This window comes from Asterias rubens, chromosome 3, assembly GCF_902459465.1.
Source record: "Asterias rubens chromosome 3, eAstRub1.3, whole genome shotgun sequence".
Taxonomy (NCBI): Eukaryota; Metazoa; Echinodermata; class Asteroidea; order Forcipulatida; family Asteriidae; genus Asterias; species Asterias rubens.
In genome coordinates this window covers 7,607,863-7,631,662 of record NC_047064.1, presented here as the reverse complement: position 1 = coordinate 7,631,662, position 23,800 = coordinate 7,607,863, and the positions used below count along the sequence as shown (strand labels likewise).

The 23,800-nt window shown below is 39.1% G+C and overlaps 1 protein-coding gene across 1 annotated transcript; it reads left to right on the top strand.

The window, feature by feature from the left end:
* The first annotated feature begins 772 nt into the window (after window positions 1-772).
* On the top strand, window positions 773-20,531 carry LOC117288034. Its single transcript, XM_033768716.1, has 6 exons — window positions 773-1,042; window positions 1,788-1,918; window positions 6,088-6,187; window positions 7,115-7,164; window positions 18,388-18,438; window positions 18,973-20,531. The coding sequence occupies exons 1-6, from the start codon at window positions 981-983 to the stop codon at window positions 19,914-19,916; spliced, it is 1,338 nt and encodes a 445-aa protein (XP_033624607.1). The 5' UTR covers window positions 773-980; the 3' UTR covers window positions 19,917-20,531.
* Window positions 20,532-23,800: the final 3,269 nt, after the last annotated feature.

Genomic DNA, 23,800 nt, shown 5'->3' with positions numbered 1-23,800 from the left:
TTTTTCACTCATTTACATTAAGAGAGTACGGTCTCGCCCTCAGCGTTTATGAGTGAGACCAAAGAAGAATCAGATGGTAATTGAGGACAAAATAAACAAACCTGTCCAGAGGAGTTGATTAGCGCCCTCATGCTGCCCAGTCGCATCAGTCGAGCAGAGAAAATTATATTGTGCAAGGTTCCCCTAGACCTAGACCGGTCCCTGTCCTTGACAAGTATATGCCTTATATTATTACACATAAACGTTGGATTTAAATACAAATCTCCAGAACCATGAATGCCATGTGAAATGATGTGAGGTTCAAAGGTGGTTAATATGTTCATGGGCTCAAGAGTATGTGGCGTAATTCACGGGCCTCGAAGTGTAACATCATGTGTTCAGGCTAGGCTTCCCCCAATTTCCGCAAAAGATTGCGATTTTTATCCTTCATTGGGTCACTCTAATTACAGGGGGAATCTTGCCTCATTAAGAGGTGGAAAAGTGCATAGACCTCGAAAGAATAACTGAAAAGCCACCACAGCAGTGAAATGTATTAATGTATGCGTTTTCTCTAATAATGTCAACTGCATGTGTGACCCTTAACTCAGTAGTTTATTTCATTATTTAAAGACATTTTTTGTAACGTGTGTGATTCTCCCCCCCCCCCTGCTAAATCAAAAACGGATGTGAACGTGATTCAGAGAATAAAAAAGACCGAAATAAAATAGAAAAGGCAGCAACCTCGAACCTACTTCTGAAGTAGTAGTGTTATTAGCTGGCACGGCTGCGGCAAGTGAAGTGGGGCTAAAGTCACTCGTGTGCTTTCAACGAGGGGGGCTTTAAAACTCAGGCAATTAAGACTTTTAACTGATGCCGAAAACAGGTGTATATTAGGACGTCGTTTTTGTTTTAACACGGCTGGGATCAGGAATTGAGAAGCGAACAACTCGATTGTGTTGCAAGAGAGAGTGAGTCGAGTCTGGTGTGGGATTAGCTGAGGAATGGCGTCAGATTGGAGACGATCTCGAAGATTCTCCGATGACTGGGTCCCTCCCCCTTCTCTGTAAGTGTCATTATTTTTCGAAATAATATTTTGAGAAAGTAGAATTATCGTTTGTAAACTGATTACCAACCAAACGAAACTATATTATGCTAAAATGCAAAGACAAAAAACCAATGGCCTGACGTTTCAACCCTAGCAGGGTATTTTTCTTGAAGGGTATTTTCAGTATATAGTGTTATGAGCTGCATGGCTTCGCTCACAGTAGCAGAGAATCACCGGCAACAAAATGGCTACTATCTTCAAAATTGCATTAATGTTTCATTATTTTTAAATCTCCTTATTTTTTGTTGTGGTTGGCGGTTAGGGTATTGACGTTTCAACCCTGGCAGAGTCTTTTTCTTGAATGCTAACTTCAGTATAGTGTTGTGAGCTGCATGGCTTCGCTAATAGCAGCAGGAAATAAAATGGCTACTATCTTCAAAATTGCATTACTGTTTCCTTTTGTTTTAACATCCATATTTTGTTGTGGTTGGTTGATATGGTTTTGACTTGTCCTTTTGTATTTAGGCCTATGTTTTATTTTTAGTAACCCTTATCCATTTTTGTGGGCCTTCTGCCAAGTCTGGTCACTGTTTGTCATAATTTGTCTCTGAGGTAATTTTATGTAGTGATCAGCTGCGTGGATGAGTGACCCTCGTTAAAAAGGGCTCTAAATAATAAACTAATAAATACAGATTATTATTATGAATAGTCAACTTTGATGAAATCTTTACGGGTCAATCTTTTTATTGTTTCTCCAACACAGAGTTCCGTTTCTTAAAGACGACGACGACGATGATGATTACGATTTCGTGCACACCGAAAGACTCATTGAGACCACGACTACGATGACCCCTGAACTCGGCTTTGAGTTCATCACGGTGCCAGGCAGAGGAGGTTGGTGCTGTAATTTCATTTTAACAGATATATCGACTAGAACAATTCTTGGTCGATCAACCAAAGTTATTGACTAGTTTGTCAATGGATCGATTGATTCTTATTAGTGACTGATAGGGTGCTGTACAATACACACTGATATATTGAATATATATCATCGATGTACCAATCGATTTATGAACGGATCTGTACTAGATCATCGATAAGCTGCAATCGGATTGAGTTTGATTATGGTGGGTATATTAACATACTGCATTATGTATTTATACATAATCATGAAGCAATCGACTGAAAATTTACTTAGTCCACACTTGTGTTTGTAGATTGAAGATTTAATCGATTTCAATTGAACCAAATAATGACGCATATTTCTCGTATCGCGCAAAAGACACCATAAGAAATCAACAATAAACAAGAAAATATAACAAAATAATTATTAATAAATATTCATTTGAATGCAAAATGATATTGTGACTGCTTTGTGTTTTCGACCCCGCAGCGGCGCCACCCAGTGAATTGACCAGGGGTTTGCTCGGGGTCTCCCTCCCCGTCAAACAAAAGGCTCTTAACCAGTCCTTCCGCGGCAATTTTATTTCCCGCGCATTAAATTTGCCACTGTCATAGTGCTTTGTAACGGAAAAATTCGTTGAGAAAAAGGATTTGAAAAAGGAACTCTTAAAAACAAATCAGGACCATTTTTAAGGATTGCAATTCTATTGTCCGGACGAAACAAATGTCTCCCGACGCCGTAAAGACCAACCTCGTTCCCTAGCGGTCTCCTCAACTAACACTGATTTCCCTACTCCCCTCCTTAATGGAACATCTTTCAACATGATCGATCTGATCGGTTTGTATGAAAATGTTGACTTTATGCAAAGACAAAAATCCCTAGCGGCGAGAAGTGAAAATAACTCTCTATAGGAATTGCCGTCATAGATTTATCAGGCTTTTATATGGGGATCCCGGGTGGTGGCCTTTACGTGCATGCTTAAAGCCATTGGACCCTCTCGGTAAACAGTGTTGTCCAAGGTCCACACTTTGTGTACCACAACTTCTATATCAAATAACAAACCTGTAAAAATTTAGGCTCAATCGGTCATCGGAGTCGGGAGAAAACAACGGAAAAACCCACCATTGTTTCCGCGCGTTTCGCCGTGTCATGACATGTGTTTCAAATAAATCCGTAATTCTCGTTTACGGGAATTTATATTGTTTTGCTGTTTTCTCAAAAAGTAAAGCGTTTCATGGAATAATATTTCAAGAGAGGTCTTTCACCATTGCCTTCTGTAAACCCTGTAAGTTGTTTGTAAATCTGTGAACTTTTTTTTTCTGAACCGAAAGGGTCCAATGTCTTTAATGCAGGCATCCTTTATATTATGAGATATTCCCGGGGTTCCAACCACATTTTTAGACAGACGATGTAGACGAAATTCTTATGTTGCCTCTGCGAACTGTTTAAAATTCCAAATGAAGAAACCAAATGAGAAGTAATAATCAGAAACAAATCCAAGATTTAGAAACGGCACTCTTTATTATACGCAACACCTCAGAACAAAGCCCAAGCTCAGCTAAAGTGAATTTGAGATGCAAACTATACGGGGTGCATACAAACAAATGCAAATGAATCAAACCAATTAAACAATTTCCTACATGCAACAAAAATGTAATATAATCTGAATCTGTTTGGTGGTTTTCCACTGGAAATGCTAACGCAACACAGTTGACATGATTTGTATACAAATGTTGATAAACCTTATAGCTGTAATTAAAACAACTTAATCTTTCATCAAGCTACCATCAGGGCCCAATTTCATAGAGCTGCTAATATAGGCACAACAATTCGCTTAGCATGAATTTTCTTTCTCGATAAAAACAGGATTACCAACCACATTTCCGTATGCTGCATACTGCTTGACACTGATGTTCAGCGGCTCTTGTTTGCTTATCCTGAAAATAACGTTGGAATTTGGTTGGTAATCATGTTTTTATCAAGGAAGAAATGACATGCTAAGCAACTTTTTTTCTACTTAGCAGCTCTATGAAATTGGGCCCTGAACTGAAACCAACTGAAATCAAGCTTGATGTTGCGTTTCTCAAAGAAATTATGTAACCTCACTTTACTCTGAATTTTTATTATTCCAGCATGGACATAGATTTTAAATTCTCCAGTTTTGGAGTAGCCTACAGTGGGGAGTGGGTGCAAAGAAAAAAATAACACAAAAGAAAACTGGTGTACATGCAACACGTACGGTCAAAGTTTCATTTCCAATATTATGTACAACACAACTAATTAGTTCTGACTTTTTACTCCGTCTGGGACTTGGTATCCTATAACGAGATTTCCTGTAGTGTATGATTTTTATGATGAATCACCAGTCGCCATTGGACAGGGAGCCTCATTGTGGCTCACGTTTCAGCCAAAGCTAACAATCTAAATATATACCATTGACGTATTTCTGTTACGAAATCATGACCCTTCAACGCGAAACGAAAATCAGCTGTTGGGATGACACATCAAAACAACAGGATTTTGAACCTCTCTTTAATACCCGATTACGAGAAATATATAATCCTCTTGAATGAAATAAGTTAAACATCAATAAAATCCCTTGTCATGTATCAATAAAATCCATTAATTTGAACATCCAGCTCATTCAATTTTGTTAAAGGGCAACATTAAACAATTATAATGTTCACAGGTTTGCTAACAACTTACAGGTAGTACAATAAAAAATATGTTCTTGCGGTATTTTGAAAATTGTGGAAGCAGATATTCGAATCTACAAAACTTCGGAAACTGTGACAGTTCAAGAAGTGAAAGGAAACCACACAATTTCGAGGCATAATTTTATGTGGATCCTTATACTTTGAACACGTTGAAACATTAAAATAGTTCCAGCAATATTCGTTTCATAACGAACAATTGTTAACCTTTTAATGGCCTAAATCCCAATCCATTTGCCCAAGGTGTCCCCTTAATTTTTTGGCGCACAGGCACAGATTAATTAAACAAACAGAAGATATATATATGTATATCATGTTCAACCGGGTTTTTCTCAAATGTTTTCAATAGCACCCCCTGTTGTTGATGGTCGTTAGGAACCGCCTTGTGCACCATTAATAACAACTCCAATCTACAAATCCTTAACTGTGACGTCACTACCAATCACTGTTGTGAAAATTAAAATCACCAAAGATGATTCACACAGGGTCCTATTTCACAAAGAATTATGATTGATTCATCAGATTCTCATCTTGATAGCAATCAAAGCTTTGCGTGAAATCAGGTCATGGCCGTTTAACCTCCAACCACAGTGCCTGTAGTTTGCATAGAAATGGGCCAAACACACAGAGGCACATCTTGGTCATGGCTACGAGCCATCGGCCGTTTTCGAATCCACGGCACCTACCCAAAGAACGCGCATTGTTGTCAAAACAACAGCGGGGCCAAGCTAGCCTGAGCGGAATCTGGACCCGGAGCCGTGGTTTCGAAAAGAGCCACTGGGAGTGGGTCAGTGGGTTACGCAGTTCAGGGAAGAGTGTCATATTGGCATAGGATTGTCATAGACCTTTTCGCAAATACCGGGGCGCGCGCGTAACGCTTGGAATTAGGTGCATTGTGGTCTAGCTGGTATCCAAATTTGATCCCTATCTATCCCACAATGCACCTCATTCAACAGTCTGCGCTTGCGCATTGGTATTTGCGATAAGGTCTATTCACGTTATGGAAATGCATTCAGCAAAACACCTCATTTGGGGAAATGATGGTAGGAGCATTTTTCTAAAACAAACATAAACCAAAATAAAATCAGCATAAACGCTAACCTGCAACACTACTCTGTGTGCAGACAATGATTAAAACAGTAACAACCAGAAATGTTTACTGAGATCAGATGGGGTTGGAATCTTCGAAACATTATCACTTTATCTTCCTGTAGAATAATGATGAGGAAATGTATACATTTTGTAGATAAAAGTTCACAATCTTCGTTACTCATGAAGACAAGCAGAGCATGCTGTCCGAAACGTCGATACCAAACCGGCTCTTTTCAGAGCCACCACTCCTTCAAAAGAGATTGTACCCAACATGGTTGTACCCACAAGTTTACCATTCATATTTATGTTTATAGTTACTCTTAATGTTCATTTTATTTCCCTTTGTATTTCAGCTCGACCTTTGGCCTCTTATGGCTCACTTATTGCCGCCACTGTAGTTGCACTACTTGTGCTTTTAACGCTAGCAATCTCAATTAGATGGAGACGGAAACGGTAAACACTTTTGAATTTTATTGTTTGTTCTTTATTTTCACTTTTAGGCACAACCTTCATTTTTAATTTGTGTTCGTGCATATAGTTGCTGCTGCTGCTGCTGTTGCTTATGTTGTCATGAATCTTGAATCTTGAATCTTGAATCTTGATTTGTTCAACTATCATAAAAGCATTGCCGATGTCATGTAGAGGGTGGGTCACGATATCCTTTTGTGCTGTGTGCTTATGTTGTCAATATACGATGTTGATATTGTAAATTTGTCATGAGAGAGTTGGAAGTGCATACGCTTCTCTCTGGAACCTACGAGTGACTGCAGCCGCTGGTAGGCTGCCGTTTGTGCAGCTGCGGCTGCTGCTGCTGCTGCTGCTGGTGTTGTTACTGTTGCTGTTGTTGTCGTTGAGGTTTTTGTCGTTGTTGTTGTTTCGTCGTCGATGTTGTTGTTTTAGCTGTTGTTGTGGTTGTTGGAACTCATGCTGTAGGTTAAATGCCAATTATTCATTTCAAATACAAGCCGATAATACGTATTTTTCTCAGAATAATGTGGAGCCGAGCTACTCATCCGGAAGTCTGGTACCCAGTCTCTTATCCACTTAACATTCACATTCATTTACATTAAAAGTTAACATGTTTGGTACTACTATGTTTTGTTTTTTTTCATCGATAGTGCAGTCATGGTCTCGCTGTATCATTATAGGGACACGCCGCTTGGATCGGGCGAGTTGGTCTTAAGCGTGTGTACACCGTTTGTTATAAAAAGTCATACAATAATGGTTAGGAAGATGTTTATAGTAGAATATAACGATCCACACGAAAATGCATCTAAATTTTCGGATAATACTTTCTCTAGAGTTCAAATGAACATCAAATAAACAGTCAACAAAACAATACTAGAACTCTTTACCCATTGTTCTTGCTTTCTTCTTCAGACATTCAGTCACCGATGACGAGGTGCCAATGTCGGTCATCACGGGAGAAGGCAAGTATTCCCTTTAAGTGATTTTCAAATGACCGTCAACCAATGACTGGGGTTGATTACACATACACACACATTTTGCTTCTATATGGATATGTATTTTTCTTCCGTCACGAAGTAAAGCTTTATTCTTAGTTTGATACTTCAAACATGTTTGGGGAAAGGCACTTGACGCCATCATTAATAGTTTCATCGACACAATAACTGAACAGATGGTCACTCTTGCCCCCCCAAAAAACCCGAAAGTTAATATTTATAAAAATATTATTTTGTTGTTTGCCGTGGGTTTGGCAAATCTATAAGAAACCCGTGGAGTTTCGGGAGAAAAAATTCTAGCACAAAATCATAATTTCAGGCAAAGTTTCACATGAAAGTTTAGACTTTCAAGTTTATGACTTTTAAGTTGAAGCTTGTAGATTATGAACAGTGTAAAATGCATTTGGAAACTGGTTGTTTGTGCCGCTGAACCTATAAGGAAACGTATACGTTTGGTTGTTACTTTACTTGGTAGGACGAACAGCATCTTTCGATTAAAGGGGAGGTGTACTCGTTTGGTAATAACCTGAAAACTTACTTAGTAACAAGCACTGGAGAGCTGTTGATAGTATACATTGTGGTAAATGACTCCCTCTGAAGTATCATAGTTTTTGAGAAAGAGGTAATTTCTCACTAAAAGAATAAATTACTTCTAGCTAGAAGTCTTTTATTCCTATCCGAAAGCATACAAATGTTGTCCAACAAAGGTGTTTTTTTCTTTCACCATTTTTTTTGCAGCTTCGATAAACCATTTGAGCCCAAAGTTTAACAGGCTTGCTATTAATTTTTTATGCTTATGATGGGATACAACAAGTGAGAAGACTGGTCTTTGACAACTATTACCAAATGTGTCCGGGCCTTTAAGCACCTATATAACTTTGAGAATAATTTCACTTCGAAGTAATGGACAAATAGTTAAGTTGTACAGCTAAGAAACTTCACATTCAAGCACATCTCTCAGATTGTGTATTCCCATGATAGGGAATACTCTCTCTCTGCTTGAACTTATAACCGCTCCGAATTTCGGCGATATCAAAACAATCGCGACTGCCTTTTGAAATGAATCTTTCGCAGGTTAGTTGTATCGTATATTTTCTACATCTGTAAAGGATCAAACCAACAAAACGGTTTCAATTCCTTGAGGTATGCTATGCCTTTATCTTGTAAGTGTCGAATCATCCCCAAGAAGCAAGCTCGACCCTCTAGTTTGAGTTTTGTTGTCATTGGTTAGTCACCTATACACGTATACGAGTTAGTCAGAAAATTACAGAGAGAACCCTCTGTCAAAACACTTCGAAAGAATAAACTTTCTTTGAAAGGGGTGGGATCTGTTTGCCAAAGACACACATTTTGATTTGTTTAATATAGCTGTATTCGATTCTGTCTGTATTGCTAGTTACGACCGTGTTTCAGCCTCAGGAGTAGACGGCAACGGCCTCTGAAAAAAAGGTGTAGCCCTCACCTTGAAGTGGCCTAGGTCTTGTGTGTATTGCGACTTGTATAAGAAAAAAAAAAAAAAAAAAAAAAAAAAAAAAAAACGTTGTAGCTTTCAGAAAATTTCGATAAAGTCGTAACAACATTACCATACCAGGCAGTTCCCGACCATAGCCATTGTAGCGTTCAGTAAGTTCGAACTGTCGTTGTAAACAATACTGCATTACAAGTTATGACATTACGGCCGTTGTAGCGTTAGTAAAATACGATTCTGTGTTACGAACTGTCGTTATGAAACAACAAGTTGGCAATAACACATGTAGCAGTTGTATTGTTCAGATTAATTAAAATGTCGTTATTAAACACTGTTTTACCAATTACGACCGATTCTGTCCTTATAAAATACCGTACAGGCAGTAACAACCATAATCGTTGTAGCGTTCAGTAAATTAAACACTTTCTTTATAAAACACCATAATTGGCACTGTTGACAGTTACTTCTGCGACCTTCTTGTACACAGTAATTTTGTAGTTCGCCTCTTAGACGTTTTTATAAAACACCCTAGGGACTTGAATTTGTATTCATTCATTCATTCATTTTTATTAAAAAAAAAAAAAAAAAAAAAAAAAAAAAAAACTGGCAGCACGAAGCTGCATTACAAGATAGCCGGACGCTCAGTTATTAATTCCATTGCTGTCTTTATAAAACACCGTATTTGTTTGCACTTTTGGCAGTTACAATCGTTGCCGACGTGAAATGTTGTAAATTCGCTTCTGTCTTAAGCCGTAGCCGTTTATGGCTTTCGCTGACTTAGCCCAAAAGTTCAAATTGACTACTGTATTTGAGAAACCCCGTTTGGGCAGTTACAGCCATAGCGGGATCAGGCTTATCCTGAGCCCAAAAGGTTCAAATTCGGTACTGTCTTTGCTAAACTCCCTTATACGAGCAGTTATCCCTTAGCCGGATGCTGAGGCTTTCACTGAGCCAAATGGTTCAGTTGGTAACCTGAGTTCTAATTTTGCCCCTCTTGGATTCGAAACAGAGATTGATGATTCGAGAAACGCGGAGGAAAATCCACATTTAAACAAAGTTGACTAAAATGCTATAAATATCATGAACTACGCCCTACTTGTCAATAAAGCCTTGTATGGATTATTCTTTCTTATAGCTCTACCTTAAAGGAGCATAGTGGAGAGACAAAAACTCGTCTAAGATCACAGATTTACACAAAACTTACACAGCCTGATGATGATGACAGTAGAAAACATCCCTTAAATATTTTCTGTCTGAAATGTATTTTTTGTTCACGAGAAATAAATAAAGCAACTTCCCTTTCGGAGATAATCACACAGTGAGTGTTTCATTCCCTTTTTCAGTCGATGTCATGCAAAATGTCATGCAAAATTTTCCCGTAATCCAGATGGCCGATCGATCTTTAACTTACAGGTTTGTCAGTTAGTTGAGGATTACTTATACAAGTGCTTATACTGCAAGCAACTGTTTTGTTAGTAAACAAAAAATATTGAAATGCCCCTTTAACACGAATCTATCATTTCATAGTTCCCTGAAAGTCACAGTTATTCTAACAGGGCTGCGAAACATACATGAGAGGTCAAAGGTCGTCTTGCTAATGGATGTTTCCGTTGTGCGGAAATGAGCAAGGCTAGGGTATGAACTCGGCTGTGGGTCCCTATGGCAAGATAAGGCGGGGGTGCTGAAACATATTCTTCCATCAGTCGATTATTTGTAAAATAATTATAGACTTTTTGATTTACAAACAGGTTTGGATTGCAAGGTATGTTTTTGAAAGGATTTAACGAAAGAAATGATGATAGGCAAAGTCTGCCTCGATTGGCGTCACAAAAGGGGTAGGCGGAGTCAGCCCCCAAACAACTTTATATATTTTGTCAACATATAAATCGTGACAAACAATTACCAAAAAAACATGTTTTATTGTTCGTAAGCATATACTCTTATGTCTGAAAGAAAAACAAATTCTATTTCCTGGTGACTTTAAAAGTAGCTTTAGAACACAAGTGTTTCCGTAGTACAGAATAAATCTCAGAGAGCATTCTGAGGAATTTAAACAATTTTTCGTCTAGATTTTATCGTCCGCTTTATTTTTTTTTAATCAACGTTCTTGTAAAGACATTATCTTTTGTGTACATTTGAACTTAAAGACACTAGAAACTATTGGTAATTGTAAAAGACCAGTCTTCTCACTTGTTGTATCTCAACATATGCATAAAATAACAAACCTGTGAAAATGTGAGCTCAACCGGTCATCGAAGTTGCGAGATAATAATGAAAGAAAAAATACCATTGTCACACAGAGTTGTGTGCTTTCAGATGCTTGATTTCGAGACCTCAAGTTCCAAACTTGAAGTCTCGAAATCAAATTCGTGGAAATTACTTCTTTCTCGAAAACTAATCCACTTCAGAGGGAGCCATTTCTCACATTGGTTTTTTTACTACCAACCTCTCCCCGTTACTCGTTACCAAGTAAGGGTTTATGCTAATAATTCTTTTGAGTAATTACCAATAGTGTCCACTGCCTTTAAATAAATGCATAAAAACGCGCCTTGTTTGCACGAGGAAAACTTAATAAATGTTACCACGTGATGCCAACTGTAGATAAGTGCGTAAATGGAAAGGGTGTGGGGCAGTTTGGGTAATTGTGAACAAGGGGGTAACCCACATCCTTCCCTAAATTATAATATTGGGACTTTTTATAGTTATAATTGCCTCTCTGTTAATATTAAATTTTCAAACCCCAAATTTAACGCGCTAAACAAAAAGTTAGTTTGCAAAGCTAACTTTACTGTTAATTTTACGGCAGTCGTGACACGATATTGCGCGTGAGGCCGATCCTAATAAGCCAGGGGTCGATTTCACAAAGAGTTAGGACTAGTCCTAACTTAGGACTAGTCCTAGGAGATATACAAATTGCACGGATAGTCCTAAGTTAGGACGAGTAACTGATCCTAACTCGAAAAAAGACTATAGTCCTAACTCTTTGTGAAATCCACCCCAGGGCTCGTAGTGGAGTGCCTTAAACAGAAAATGAACAAACTTTGTAAACCCCACCAAACCTGTTCAATACCTTTGAATGTCATTAAAATAATACAACATTTCTTAGCACACTAAAGGGAAAGTATCCACGATCAAAACAACTGGACTGTCATAATCGGATATCCGTTTTACAATTTTTCTTTTGCTGGATACAAGCCAGCACAAGGAGTTAAATCTGGTTTTCTTTTGTTTATACGCAGGGGGGGAAACAACCCATAGTCCCCCACTACCTCAAGGGTCAATGGCTGGCAGATATGGGCCGTAAAAATATTAACCATGTCCCCTTTTTATTCTATTGGACAAAATTGGCTTTGGCATTAAAGGCCCCTCCTGAACGAATTCCCCTCTGTCTCGAAGTTGAAATGACTGACGGAAAATACTTCACTTTTAATATTAGAAAATTAATAAGAGTAAGTAATAGCAGGTGCACTATGTGTAGTGACCGCTTTTACTTTTTTTTTCTGGGACACGATAAAACTCGGCATACAGGTAAAGTTGTAATTGTGCCAACGACCAAAACATACCCCTTAAAGGCACTGGACACTCGAGGATGTTACTCAAAATAATTATTATCATAAAAAGTTACTTGGTAACCAGCAACGGAGGGCTGTTGGTAGTATAAAACATTGTGGAAATCGGCTCCCTCTGTATACTATGTCAAGGCATATTATGTTGGGATACACCAAGTGAGAATACTGGTCTTTGGCAGTAATACCAAAGGTGTCCGGTGCCTTTAAAGGCTCTAAATTAAAGTTGCGGTCATGTATCAAGGTTAGATTGTGGAAGGCTTTCATGGTGCTCATTGTGGTGTTGTGTCCCAGTGTCATCCATGCAGCCACTAAACACTGGAACCTCGATCACTCTATAATACATTACATTCCCAGAGTGTAGGTCGACAATGAGAATCTAGGAGAGGCTAGGTGGCAGCAGACTTAAATGTGTATTGTTTTCGTAACTCAGAGCATGTGCACAATTAATGGGTTTGACAGGTCTAAGTCTGCACTATTGCCAATCTCGCAACCGTAGTTTCCAAAAATAAATAACGTTAAGAACTGAACCCGCGGGCCCAATTTGAAAAGGATGGATCTTAACTGCGTACCAAATTAAATTAAGTGTGACATCAAAACACAAAGTATTATGTCAGCATTGACGACTCATCGTATAAGATGAACCCCAAAGCTTTGTGAAAATCGAGCCCTAGTTCGATTCATAGGCTAAGAATCACATTTTCACTACCCCTTGGGGACGTGTGGGTTGCCACTCATACTTCCTGCCCAGCGAATAGGGTAGAGCCTGTCAGAGGACCGTACAACCCCGTACCCGTCTGTCTGCTGTCACTTTTTTGTTTCTGTCCAACATTATTAATTCACCCCAAGCATTTAAAGGCACTTGGGTTGATTTGAAAAAATTAAGACTTAGCAGTCTTATCTCGAGTTAAGACGAGTTACTCGTCCTAGCTAAAGGACTATAGTCCGAAGTTTTGTCTAACTCCTAAATAGTCAAAGTACAAGTTTCAAGTTCACTAGGAATATCTTTGTAAAATCGACCCCTGCTGTCGATTTCACCTAATTAATTTCTTCCTAATTAATCTTAGGACTTAGGGTGAGTTAAGTTCCGTATCCTTAGACGTTAGGACGCATTGAACACATCCTAAGTTAGAACGGTTTACTCGACGTCCTTACTCGAGATAGGATTAATCCTAGCGTTTCGTGAAATCGGCTGCCTGAATAATGTTTCACTCAAACATTTGAAACTGAGAAATACTTCAGGCTTGAAGCCTTTCTCAGGCATCTGAAAACAAATTTGTGCAACGATGGAGTTTTTCTTTCGTTATTTTCTTGCAATTTCGATGACCAATTGAGTCCAAACTGTCACCGATTTGTTATTATAATATGCATGTTGTGATACACCAAGTGAGAATACTGGACTTTGACAATTACCAAAGGTGTCCAGTGCCTTTAAAGTTGTCAAGGGCCTTGTTTCGTGATTCACTTTTAACCACTAGGTGGTTACTGAATAAGGATACTATAAACATAGGAGACAAATAATTATGCCGTCAACTCAGCAAAAACTGTACAGCGCCCTCCCACGACTGCTTCCCACAATCATCACAAAGTTTCACGGCCATGCTTTTGTGTCACCTCTTCCATGCGGGACTTTCTTCTCACAAAGATCGTATCGGTTTAACCTTTCACACAAAGATATTTTTCCGATCACGAGTTTTTTTTCTCTCCAAAATAACAAACTTTAGAACAGAAAACCCCCAAAAGTTCACAGATTTACAAATTACTTACACGGTTTACAGAAGGTAATGGTGAAAGACTTCTCTTGAAATATTATTCCATGAAATACTTTTATTACTTGTTGAGAAAACATTAAAACAATTATCACTTCTCATGACACGCGAAACGTGCGGAAACAAGGGTGTGTTTTCCCTATATTTTCTCCCGACGACTGATTGAGCCTAAAATTTTCGCAGGTTTCTTATTTTATATTTAAGTTGTGATACACGAAGGTGGGCCTTCGGACAATACTGTTTACCGAAAGTGTCCAATGGTTTTAACAATCATTTTAATAAAATTAGGTAAATTTAGGTTTTCTCGGTCTATTTCATCCGTTTTGACATCCGGCTCATTCAATAATTCGTTTTAAAATTAATGCTCCGTTTCATCAACATTCGACAGTCAAAAGAAGTAATCTAATTTTACCAGTATGTATTCACTGGTCGAAATAATAAGATAATTCAATTCGATTAGGCCACTAGTATCACCCAGATTGTGTAAAAGCCAACATCAATAGCTGTAATTCAACAATTCAAGTTCATCAAGTGTAAATAGGTTGTAGAAATTAAGAATGGTCAATGTGTAGTCTTGAATGTCATATATGAAATAGAATGACCGAAACAAATTTGAATGACGAAAACGAAATCATGTCTGCACGAAAACGAAAATTGAAGCATTAATAGATGAAAACAAAATTATATTATTTTGAGAGAGTTAGGGTAAAGAATTTCAAATCAATTCAGATTTGCATACTTATGAAAAATAAAGCCAAAAACAGAATTGAATGCGTGTTAATGAGACTAACTATTTTTTGCTGAAATTGGCGGGGGGGGGGGGATCTATACAATAAAAGAAATATCAAGTTATATTATGTAAATGCATTGACTTTTTGAGCACACGATGTATTAATGCTAGAAATAGTGCATAATGGCACTGGACACCTTTGGTATATTGTCAAAGACCATTCTTACTTGATATCCCAACATAAGCATAAAATAACAGATCTGTGGAAATTTGGGCTCAACAATTGGTGGTTAAAGTTGCGAGGAAATATTGAAAGAAAAAACACCCTGATTGCACAAAACTTGTGTACTTTCAGATTCCTAAAAAAGGCTTCAGGCCTGAATTCTTATTATTTTGAGAAAGAAATTACCTGTTTCTCAAAAAAAAAAAAAACATTTTCAAAGGGAGCCGTTTCTCACAATGATTTATACTATCTACAGTTCTCCATTACTCGTTACCAAGTAAGCGTTTATGCTTACAATTATTTTACATTTGTTTTGCAATTTATACCAAAAGTGTCCAGTGCCTTTAAAAAGGAATCGTGTGTAAATATAGAACATGGTATCTAAACTGTAGCAAATAAATTGGCTTCCGATGTAACGGAAAGGCAATTTAATCTAAAGAGGAACCTGGAGGTCTTTTACAAACTCAGGCTAAGGGCTGCAGCTCTGGCTTAGTCTGGCTCCCGCCCTTGTACATTTTGAAGTAGTGTGTATTAATTTTAGTATGCTTGCTTTGACTAGAGGAGGCCTGCGGCAGTGTTTTAAGCGTATAAAGGACAAAGGTTTCCTTTACAAAATATCACACTACAAGAGAGGTTAACTAAATGTATTATACACGTATATGTTTACTTATTATTATTTTTTTTAAGGCAGTGGACACGATTGGTAATTACTCAAAATAATTGTTATCATAAAACCTTTCTTGATTACAAGTAATGGGGAGAGGTTGCTAGTATAAAACATTGTAAGAAACGGCTCCCTCTGAATTAATGTAGTATTCGAGAAAAGAGTAATTTTCCACGAATCTGATTTCGAGACCGCGAATTTAGAATTTGAGGTCTCGAAATCAAGCATCTGAAAGCACACAACTTGGTGTGACAAAGGTGTTTGTTTCTTTCATTATCATCTTCTTGCAACTTCGACGACCGATTTTGCTCAAATTTTCACATGTTTGTTATTTTTTGCATATTTGTTTCATCAGTTGGGATACATCAAGTAACAAGACGGGTCTTTGACAATACCAATAGTGTCCACCATTGTCTTTAAACCATTAAACAATGTCATTTGCTACTACAGTATGGTGCTACTGACATCTGATTTAATCGATGAGGGAAACTTGTAATATTACTCTACCAGTAAATCCCATGTTTAATGATGCACTTCTATTCGCAATTTGCCAGACATGAATAATGCACCAATTCTACATACATGTACGTGATAAGTGACGCACACAAAGTGAAAACAACTCGTAGTTCGATCTGTTGTGGAACCCATTTTAAAGTATTGCCGCGGCTAGTGAGATGTTTGTCCATTTTATTTATTGACTGTTAAGGTTTTGGTGAGACTTTTTGAGACATTTTGAGGTAGAGAACGAATGACAAACTTGTCCATGCAGATGCTAACATTCAATGAAAGGCATACACAATTTAAACCGTTATTTAGAACTAAAGTGACGGCGCAACTTCAAGATCTGAACAACACGACCGGCCATTTGGCGTGTTTTCCTCGTTTTCTGTAAACACATGAATTATAGATGAACCTATAGAAACATAGTTGTGCGTTTCAATTGTTTTGCTACCGATTTGAGCTTCAATCAAGCGGCCGGGATGACGTCAATGTGTTAGGTGTATACTACTTTGTTTACCTCTAAAGTACAACTTACATACAATACAACAATATCCTCTTTCACTTTTGTTTTCAAAGCAATATATTTCAGTTAACAAGAAATGTACTTGGGTGGAAAATGTTTACAGTATTTAGATTGTTTGGATATTAGCAAGTGCATGTTAACGGGGTTTATTCAGGCCTCAAACTATAGAGGTTGGGGAAGTCAGAACAACTTGACGGGCCTAATATCAAATTGAGCGGAGGATACAATGTTCAAGAGCCAATGGATGATTTTCCCTTAACTTTAAAAAGCTGTGAGATTTTTTGAATTGTCAGCATTTTGCATTGCATGCTATGTGAGTTTGGGTGGAGTTTGGGTGCACTCTTTAGAGATTAATATAGTTGCAGGGGCTGTCTGCTTCCACATACCGACACGAACTATCCGAGGTTGTCAAGTCTTTCACTGCCATGATATGCAGTATGTATAGACTTTGTCGCTGCTAAACCAACACAATTGAAATGGCATTTTGACGTCCGAATTGACGGCTAATTTGGCTGGATTGGCGCAGCATCACGAGTTGAAATGGCATTTTGACGTCCGAATTGACGGCTAATTCGGCTGGATTGGCGCAGAGCATCACCAGTTGAAGCTTATAAGCAGCGGTCGTAGACGTAGCTACAGCCGCTATTTCGGATTCGGCACTACTGTGATTGTAACAAACTTTGGCTCATTAGTAGGCTCTCTTATTGCTAATGGACAACTCTGTCCAATCATCCATTCCAACATTCTCCATCATAGAGCAAAGCAAGCAAATATCCCGTTTAGACGAAACATAATAACACCGCATATAAAATACGGTATCGACCAAAGATTATAGAGCGCCGCAAGGCGCAAGATGCGGAACTCGGGCTGAAATGTGAAATCCCACTGGACGCCATTTCGGCAAGTAACTTTTTTGAGCTTTGCGGCGCTCTATAATCTTTGGTATCGACGTATATAGGCCGTTTCCGAAATGACAGCTGCGGCTAGTCTGTGGCTAGATTTCCGCGTCATCACACTTAGCAACAGCCGTAGCCGTAGCTGTAGGGTCCAATTCGGATACGGCCCTAGTTCGTCTACTACATAATTCTACTAACAAACCACTTCTGTCGATAATACATCAAAACGCGATAACACCCCCTCTCCCCCCCTCCTTCTCTCTGTTTCTTGTATGCTATAGGCTTTTACACGCACGCTCCTAATTACACATTAAACACGTAGTCAGTCTAGCTCGTTAAAAATCTTGGAATTTTGCCGTAGGGGAAAAATAGACGGTCGTTCAAAGGTTTTGTTTAATTAAAGTAAATTCACAGTTGATTAATATCGGGAACAAAATTACCCTCTGCCTTTATACTGAAAGCTCCAGCGCAAGCAGAAGGAGGGGGACTTGTACTTTTTTCCCCGCGTAAACAAAGTATTTAACCATTGTATTGTCTTTCTTGTCTCCCTTAGCTCGCCGGTAGGATTCTTAAGCTGTATTCGTTTTACCAAGAAATTGGTTAAACTATAATTTAAAGAGATATTATCACCATGATGTTGGAGTGTGTGTGTGTGTATACGGGCCTTTTCTTCTTCGTTTTTCTTCTTCCTTTTTTTGTTTTTGTTTGTTTGTGTGTTGGGGGGTCATTTATGTTACTGTTACTGTTTTTGTTGTTGCTTGTGTTTGTTTTGTTTCTATCGTCAAACGGGGATTTAGAAAGGACTGGATATACGTACACTGATTATCTCTCAATGTTCTAATCATTTCAGATGGAAGGATTTCTTGGACAGAGTCGTACCGGAACGTGCATTTTACACCAAGTAAGCTTTAATAGCACACACATTTTAACTTTCTGTAATAATAATTAACTCGAATGTGCGTTACAGTACATCGTGGCTAATCGTGGACGAGCAGTAATTATACAAAGCACCGTATTCACGCTCTGGTGTTTCTGATTGGCAGAGAGTGGGTTCGAGTCCCAGTCGTGTTTTTTTAAGCAATATACTTTAACATGTGATTGTTTGGTCCATCGGATGGGAAATTGGCCCTTTGTGCCATGTTCAATTATTGGTAGTGCCACTTAAATGAGCACAGAACACTTTTGTCACATTAAATGTAAAGCAAAACAACTTATCTGTGTACTTGTGTTTCTCAAAATCTGACATGAAAAAGCCGAGCTGTGCAATTAGAACTGTTTGTAGTTTTCCACAGTGTTTATTTTAAATGTTATGTTCGCACTTGAGTCAGGTTTTGTTTTATGGTCGCCAACTTATTGGATTTTTAAAACCTCGTACAATAACATATTTGGACACAGGCTTTAACATGTTTTTGTTCTTGCGTTTCAATCATCACAGATTACTCGCCATACAATGTGGAGACAGATGGTCTTACTGCCAGCTCGGTCTACACGCAGCTGGATCAACCAGCCGATCGCAGGTTCCCCAACGTGCGCACCAGTCGGGTCTCGTCTCAACTGGCCATGCGCACTACGTCAGTTCATTGCGACTATGACGAGCCCCAACCGGTGGTTGTAAACCAAGTCAGGTCACGGCCTCACACGAACCGGATTTCGGACTACGATGAACCCGACTTTAGTCTGGTTAACGGTGCCGCCTCGGGGGTCTTGGTGAGCGGCACGTCTATTGGGGCGTTAGGAGTGACGCAACCAGATGAAGCTTACTACTCCTCTCTACAGGAAATGGGCGGCCGCGTGTCCAATGAGGCGGCGGCGACCAGACAGAATGACGTATATTACAGCTCTATCAAATCAAATGAGAAAGTAGAGCAACCGACGACTGTTATAGGTGAAGAAGTGAAAGGCAGTGATGAGAGAACGACACGCGCTGGGGAGCAACGACCTTTTTACTTCACTTTAGAGCGGTCAGCAAACAATCGTCCGATAAGATCGTCAGAAGATGGAGACGAAGAGGCAGTTGATGACCACGTTGGTTCAGATGACGACGAAGACACTACGATCAAGTACGACTATTTGCAGCTGACAACCAAGGGGGCAAACGCGTCGGATGCTCCGGTGTATTCGACGTGCCGCAACGCTCGGACATCAACCACGGACTATCTAAAACTAGCCGATTCTCACAGCGGTTTACCAGATGTGACGACGACGACAGCGCCCACAACCGGCGATTCCGGGCCAGTTGAAGGATGCGCGGGAAAGGATGGCGGCAGTCAAGGCGAGATCGCTGATGCTGAAAACGTATACAATACGTTACAACGCCGTAAACGATCATCTACAGCCACAAACACTGAAGAGATATATAATGTGCTTTTTCTGGAATAAGATTTCAGTATTCTGTTGGTAGAGTTTCAAACGTCATGGCACAATACTTGTATAGCGATCTGGGTTTTAAAAACCTGTTTGAAAAGCTGCAAATATTCGAGATTGTGTGTGGTTCGTTTGAAAGGGTACGTGCCAAACTAGTGCATGATTTGAAAAGTAACATTATACACATAATAGGTTATTTCAAAGGTTGAAATGATGTGAGTTCTTTATTTAAGAAGGATGAACAGTGACGTGTTTGTTTATAAAACCAAGCAATTTTTTTCATTCCAGCCATCTTAAGTTTGATTTTACAGTAAAATCACGTGATCAAATCTTGCGGCACCTATTAGATTGTAGCCAGACGTGTGACAAGAACAAGTGACTCAAAAATGCATCCTGTGGACAATTATTGAGTTATTTCCTTTGACACTGCACTTTAAAGTTTCTCCACAGACTTGGTGTACAGAATTCACTCTGGAGCATTCGGGTCTTTTTGAATTAACTTGTGGAGATCTTTTATTTTCCGGTATTGGTTTTGTTCTTGGTCTCCATAATGTATCTAGTACATAGAGTTATATATAAGAACTATAGGGCGCACGAGTGATGCTTCGTGCACAAACGCCACGGGACCGCAAGATGACAAGCGCGCCATTCACTACGCGCATAGAATATGAAATACACTTTTGAGTTTTTTTTTATTGAACGCTCACGCGATGCTGTTTGTACAACTTACAAAATGGCCGCACAAACACACGCTGTGTGATAGCTGTTTTGTCAACTTAGAAAATGGCCGCCTGCTCGCATACCGGGGCGCGTATATAGGCCAGTGCGCGCTCTAGTTCTTATATATAACTCTATGATCTAGTATGAGTACGTAGCCCTGGCGGCCTTTCACTTTCGTATTATACTGCTGTGTACAGAGGAAGAGTCCTCTATAGGGCTTCTAGTAAGAGCACAGTGTGAGCTGACTCGAGATAGACAGTACCCTCATTGGCAATAGTTCGTTTTAAAGCCATTGGATGCTTTCGGTAAACAGTATTGTCCAAAGGCGCCTTTAAATGTTCCACAGATTTAGTGCGTTTTATAAATGCTGTATTATTATTATTATTATTATTATTATTAAAGGCCCACACTTCGTGGATCACAACTTATATATAAAATAACAAACCTGTGAAAACTTAGGCTCAATCAGTCATCGGAGTTGGGAGAAAATAACGGGGAAACCCACCCTTGTTTCCACACGTGTCTCCCTGTCATGACATGTGCTTAAATTAAATCCGTAACTCTCGATATCGAGATTTGATAATTATGTTTTAATGTTTTTTCAAAAAGTATAAAGCATTTCATGGAATAAAATTTCAACAGAGGTCTTTCACCATTATACCTTCTTTAAACCCTGTAAGTTTATTTGTAAATCTGTGAACTTTTTGTTCTGTTCCGAAAGTGTCCAATGGCTTTAAAAGGCAGTGGACACTATTGGTAATTAATCAAAATAATTATTAGCATAAAACCTTACTTTGTAACGAGTAATGTGGAGAAGTGTTGATAGTATAACACATGGGAGAAACAGCTCCCTATGAAGTAACGTAGTTTTCAAGAAAGAAGTAATTTATCACGAATTTGATTTCGAGACCTCCTGAATGTACACAACCGCGTGTGACGGGTGTTTTTTCTTTCATTGTTATCTCGCAACTTCGACGGCCAATTGAGTTCAAATTTTCACAGGATTGTTATTTTTTGCATAAAAAAATATGTTGAGAAACACCAAATGGTCTTTGACATATTTCAAAGGTGTCCAGTGTTTTTAAGTTACATTGGTAATGGTTAATTGACAACGCCTTGGTTATAACGTATAAACTGTAATTACTTGAATGGAAACTGTATAAACGAGTTAGTTATTGCAACATGGCTTTACATCTCTGTTTGCTTTGAGAGCCAAATTACATCCAAACTCGGTGGGTGCAGTAGTTTGTCTGGTTAATTTTTACATACGAAGTGTGGAAAGTTGTTCTTGGATTTGTGCGCATGTTCAAAACCAGGCCTACGTAAATTAACGTATCTGCTGCCACCAAGCGTCACACCGTCACCACTAATAATAGTAGACTTAGCGAAGAGTGTGTTTTTTCAAGGATGGTGGCTTTGAAACACAACAATTAAAACATCTGTTCATCAAAATGTTAATCGCCGAGCCTTTATTTAGATAGTGAAGTTGTGTAAATACAACAGTGCCCCAAAACTTACAATTGGTGTATGGTTTTAAGTACAAACATAAATTAAACAGATGAAGAAATCTCTATAGAATTAAATTTTCCAAAATTTTTACGCTTGGTGCCCAATTTACATGTTCTCTCACGGTTAGTTTATCTTGGAATGAGCTGTTTTTAACCTGAGAACAGTTTACATAACTGCCGTTGATTTCGCCAAACTCTTTCAAACTTAAAGGCTGGCTCACACTATGACGAAAAGAGGGTACGGCAAGCTATGTTAAGCTGCGAAGTGCAATTTTGAATTTGCCGACAATCATCGTGTGTTGCCGTCAATTGTCGCTGACGAATCCGCTAGTGACCGCAGACTGCCGCAAAAATCAGTCACGGTCCGTCGGCAAAGTGTTTGAAATGTTGTGACAGAGTTGTCCCCCTTTTGCCATCACTTTGCCGGCAACGTTTGGTGATTCTCACGTTCCCCACCTTCCGTTCGGTCTTTGCCGCTACTTTTAGGTGAGCCAGCTTTTAGGATTAATCTAACGACTTGTGACAAGTAACGTATCCATAGACGTTATGACGCACTGAACCCATCCTAAGTTAGGACGAGTTACTCGTCCTAACTCGATGTAGGATTAATCCTAGCGTTTCGTGAAATCGGCTGCTAAAAACTCAAAAAGTACAGACTAAAAAGGTTCCACACACTCCCAAACTCGACTATCGATGGAGCTCTTTGCGAAATTCCCTTATTATACTAAGTGCATAATTTCTTTTTTTCGACATCAACATTGCCTCTGTCGTAATGCTGTTCACTGTTTTCCCCCCAAAGTCGATTCAGTTAAGGAGAATGGAAAAGAAAGTGTAGATTCGTGGATAAAATGTACAGAAAGTGTAGATTCGTAACGAAACCAGTGTTGATTCTTTAAAACAATCTACACTTTCAACAATAGAGCAGTTGTGTCCGCCCCGTGCAAAACCGCTCTTACGGTAAATTAAACGTTCGCCATTTTTTGTACAAGCTAACTGCATGTCATGAATGACAAGGGAAATGTTCGGCCGTTGGGTATTCGCTGCAATCATAAAATACGTGAATATTCATGCTGCATAATTATACGTAGGTTCAGTGCATGCACGCTCGCTTACGCGTGCACATACGTGTACAGTCATGTACATGTCCACCGGACGGTTTTTGCATAGCCCCGGACACGATTGCATATGAAAAAGTGTCCGGAGCGGACAGTATTGCTTGGCGGACACAATTGCATCTGACACCGGTCATGTTCCACTGGAATTCATCCCCACATCTGCGGCAGGAAACTGGGTCAGGTGAAGTGCAATGAAGACGGCACCCATGCTTTGGCAAATACACGGAGAGCCATTTAAAACGCATGTGTTCTTGGTTATTCCCTTGGGATGTGAACGGGGGGGGGGGGGGGGGCCTGGGGGAGGGAGAACAATTTTGTGGTATTGAATGAATGGGGAGAGTGAAGAATGCATTATGCTCGGGCATCAGTTCAGGTTTTTTCATAATTCTCATCAGGAGTGCTTGTGTTTGTGTGTGTGTGAGAGTTCTGCCAAGAATTGATGGGGTCTTTGAAAAAAATGCCAATGAAACCGGATATAAACACCGGCCTGACGAGCCCCCTTGTCTCGGTAAGACTTTACTTCACTTCTCATCCTTTTATTGCCAAGGAAACCGGA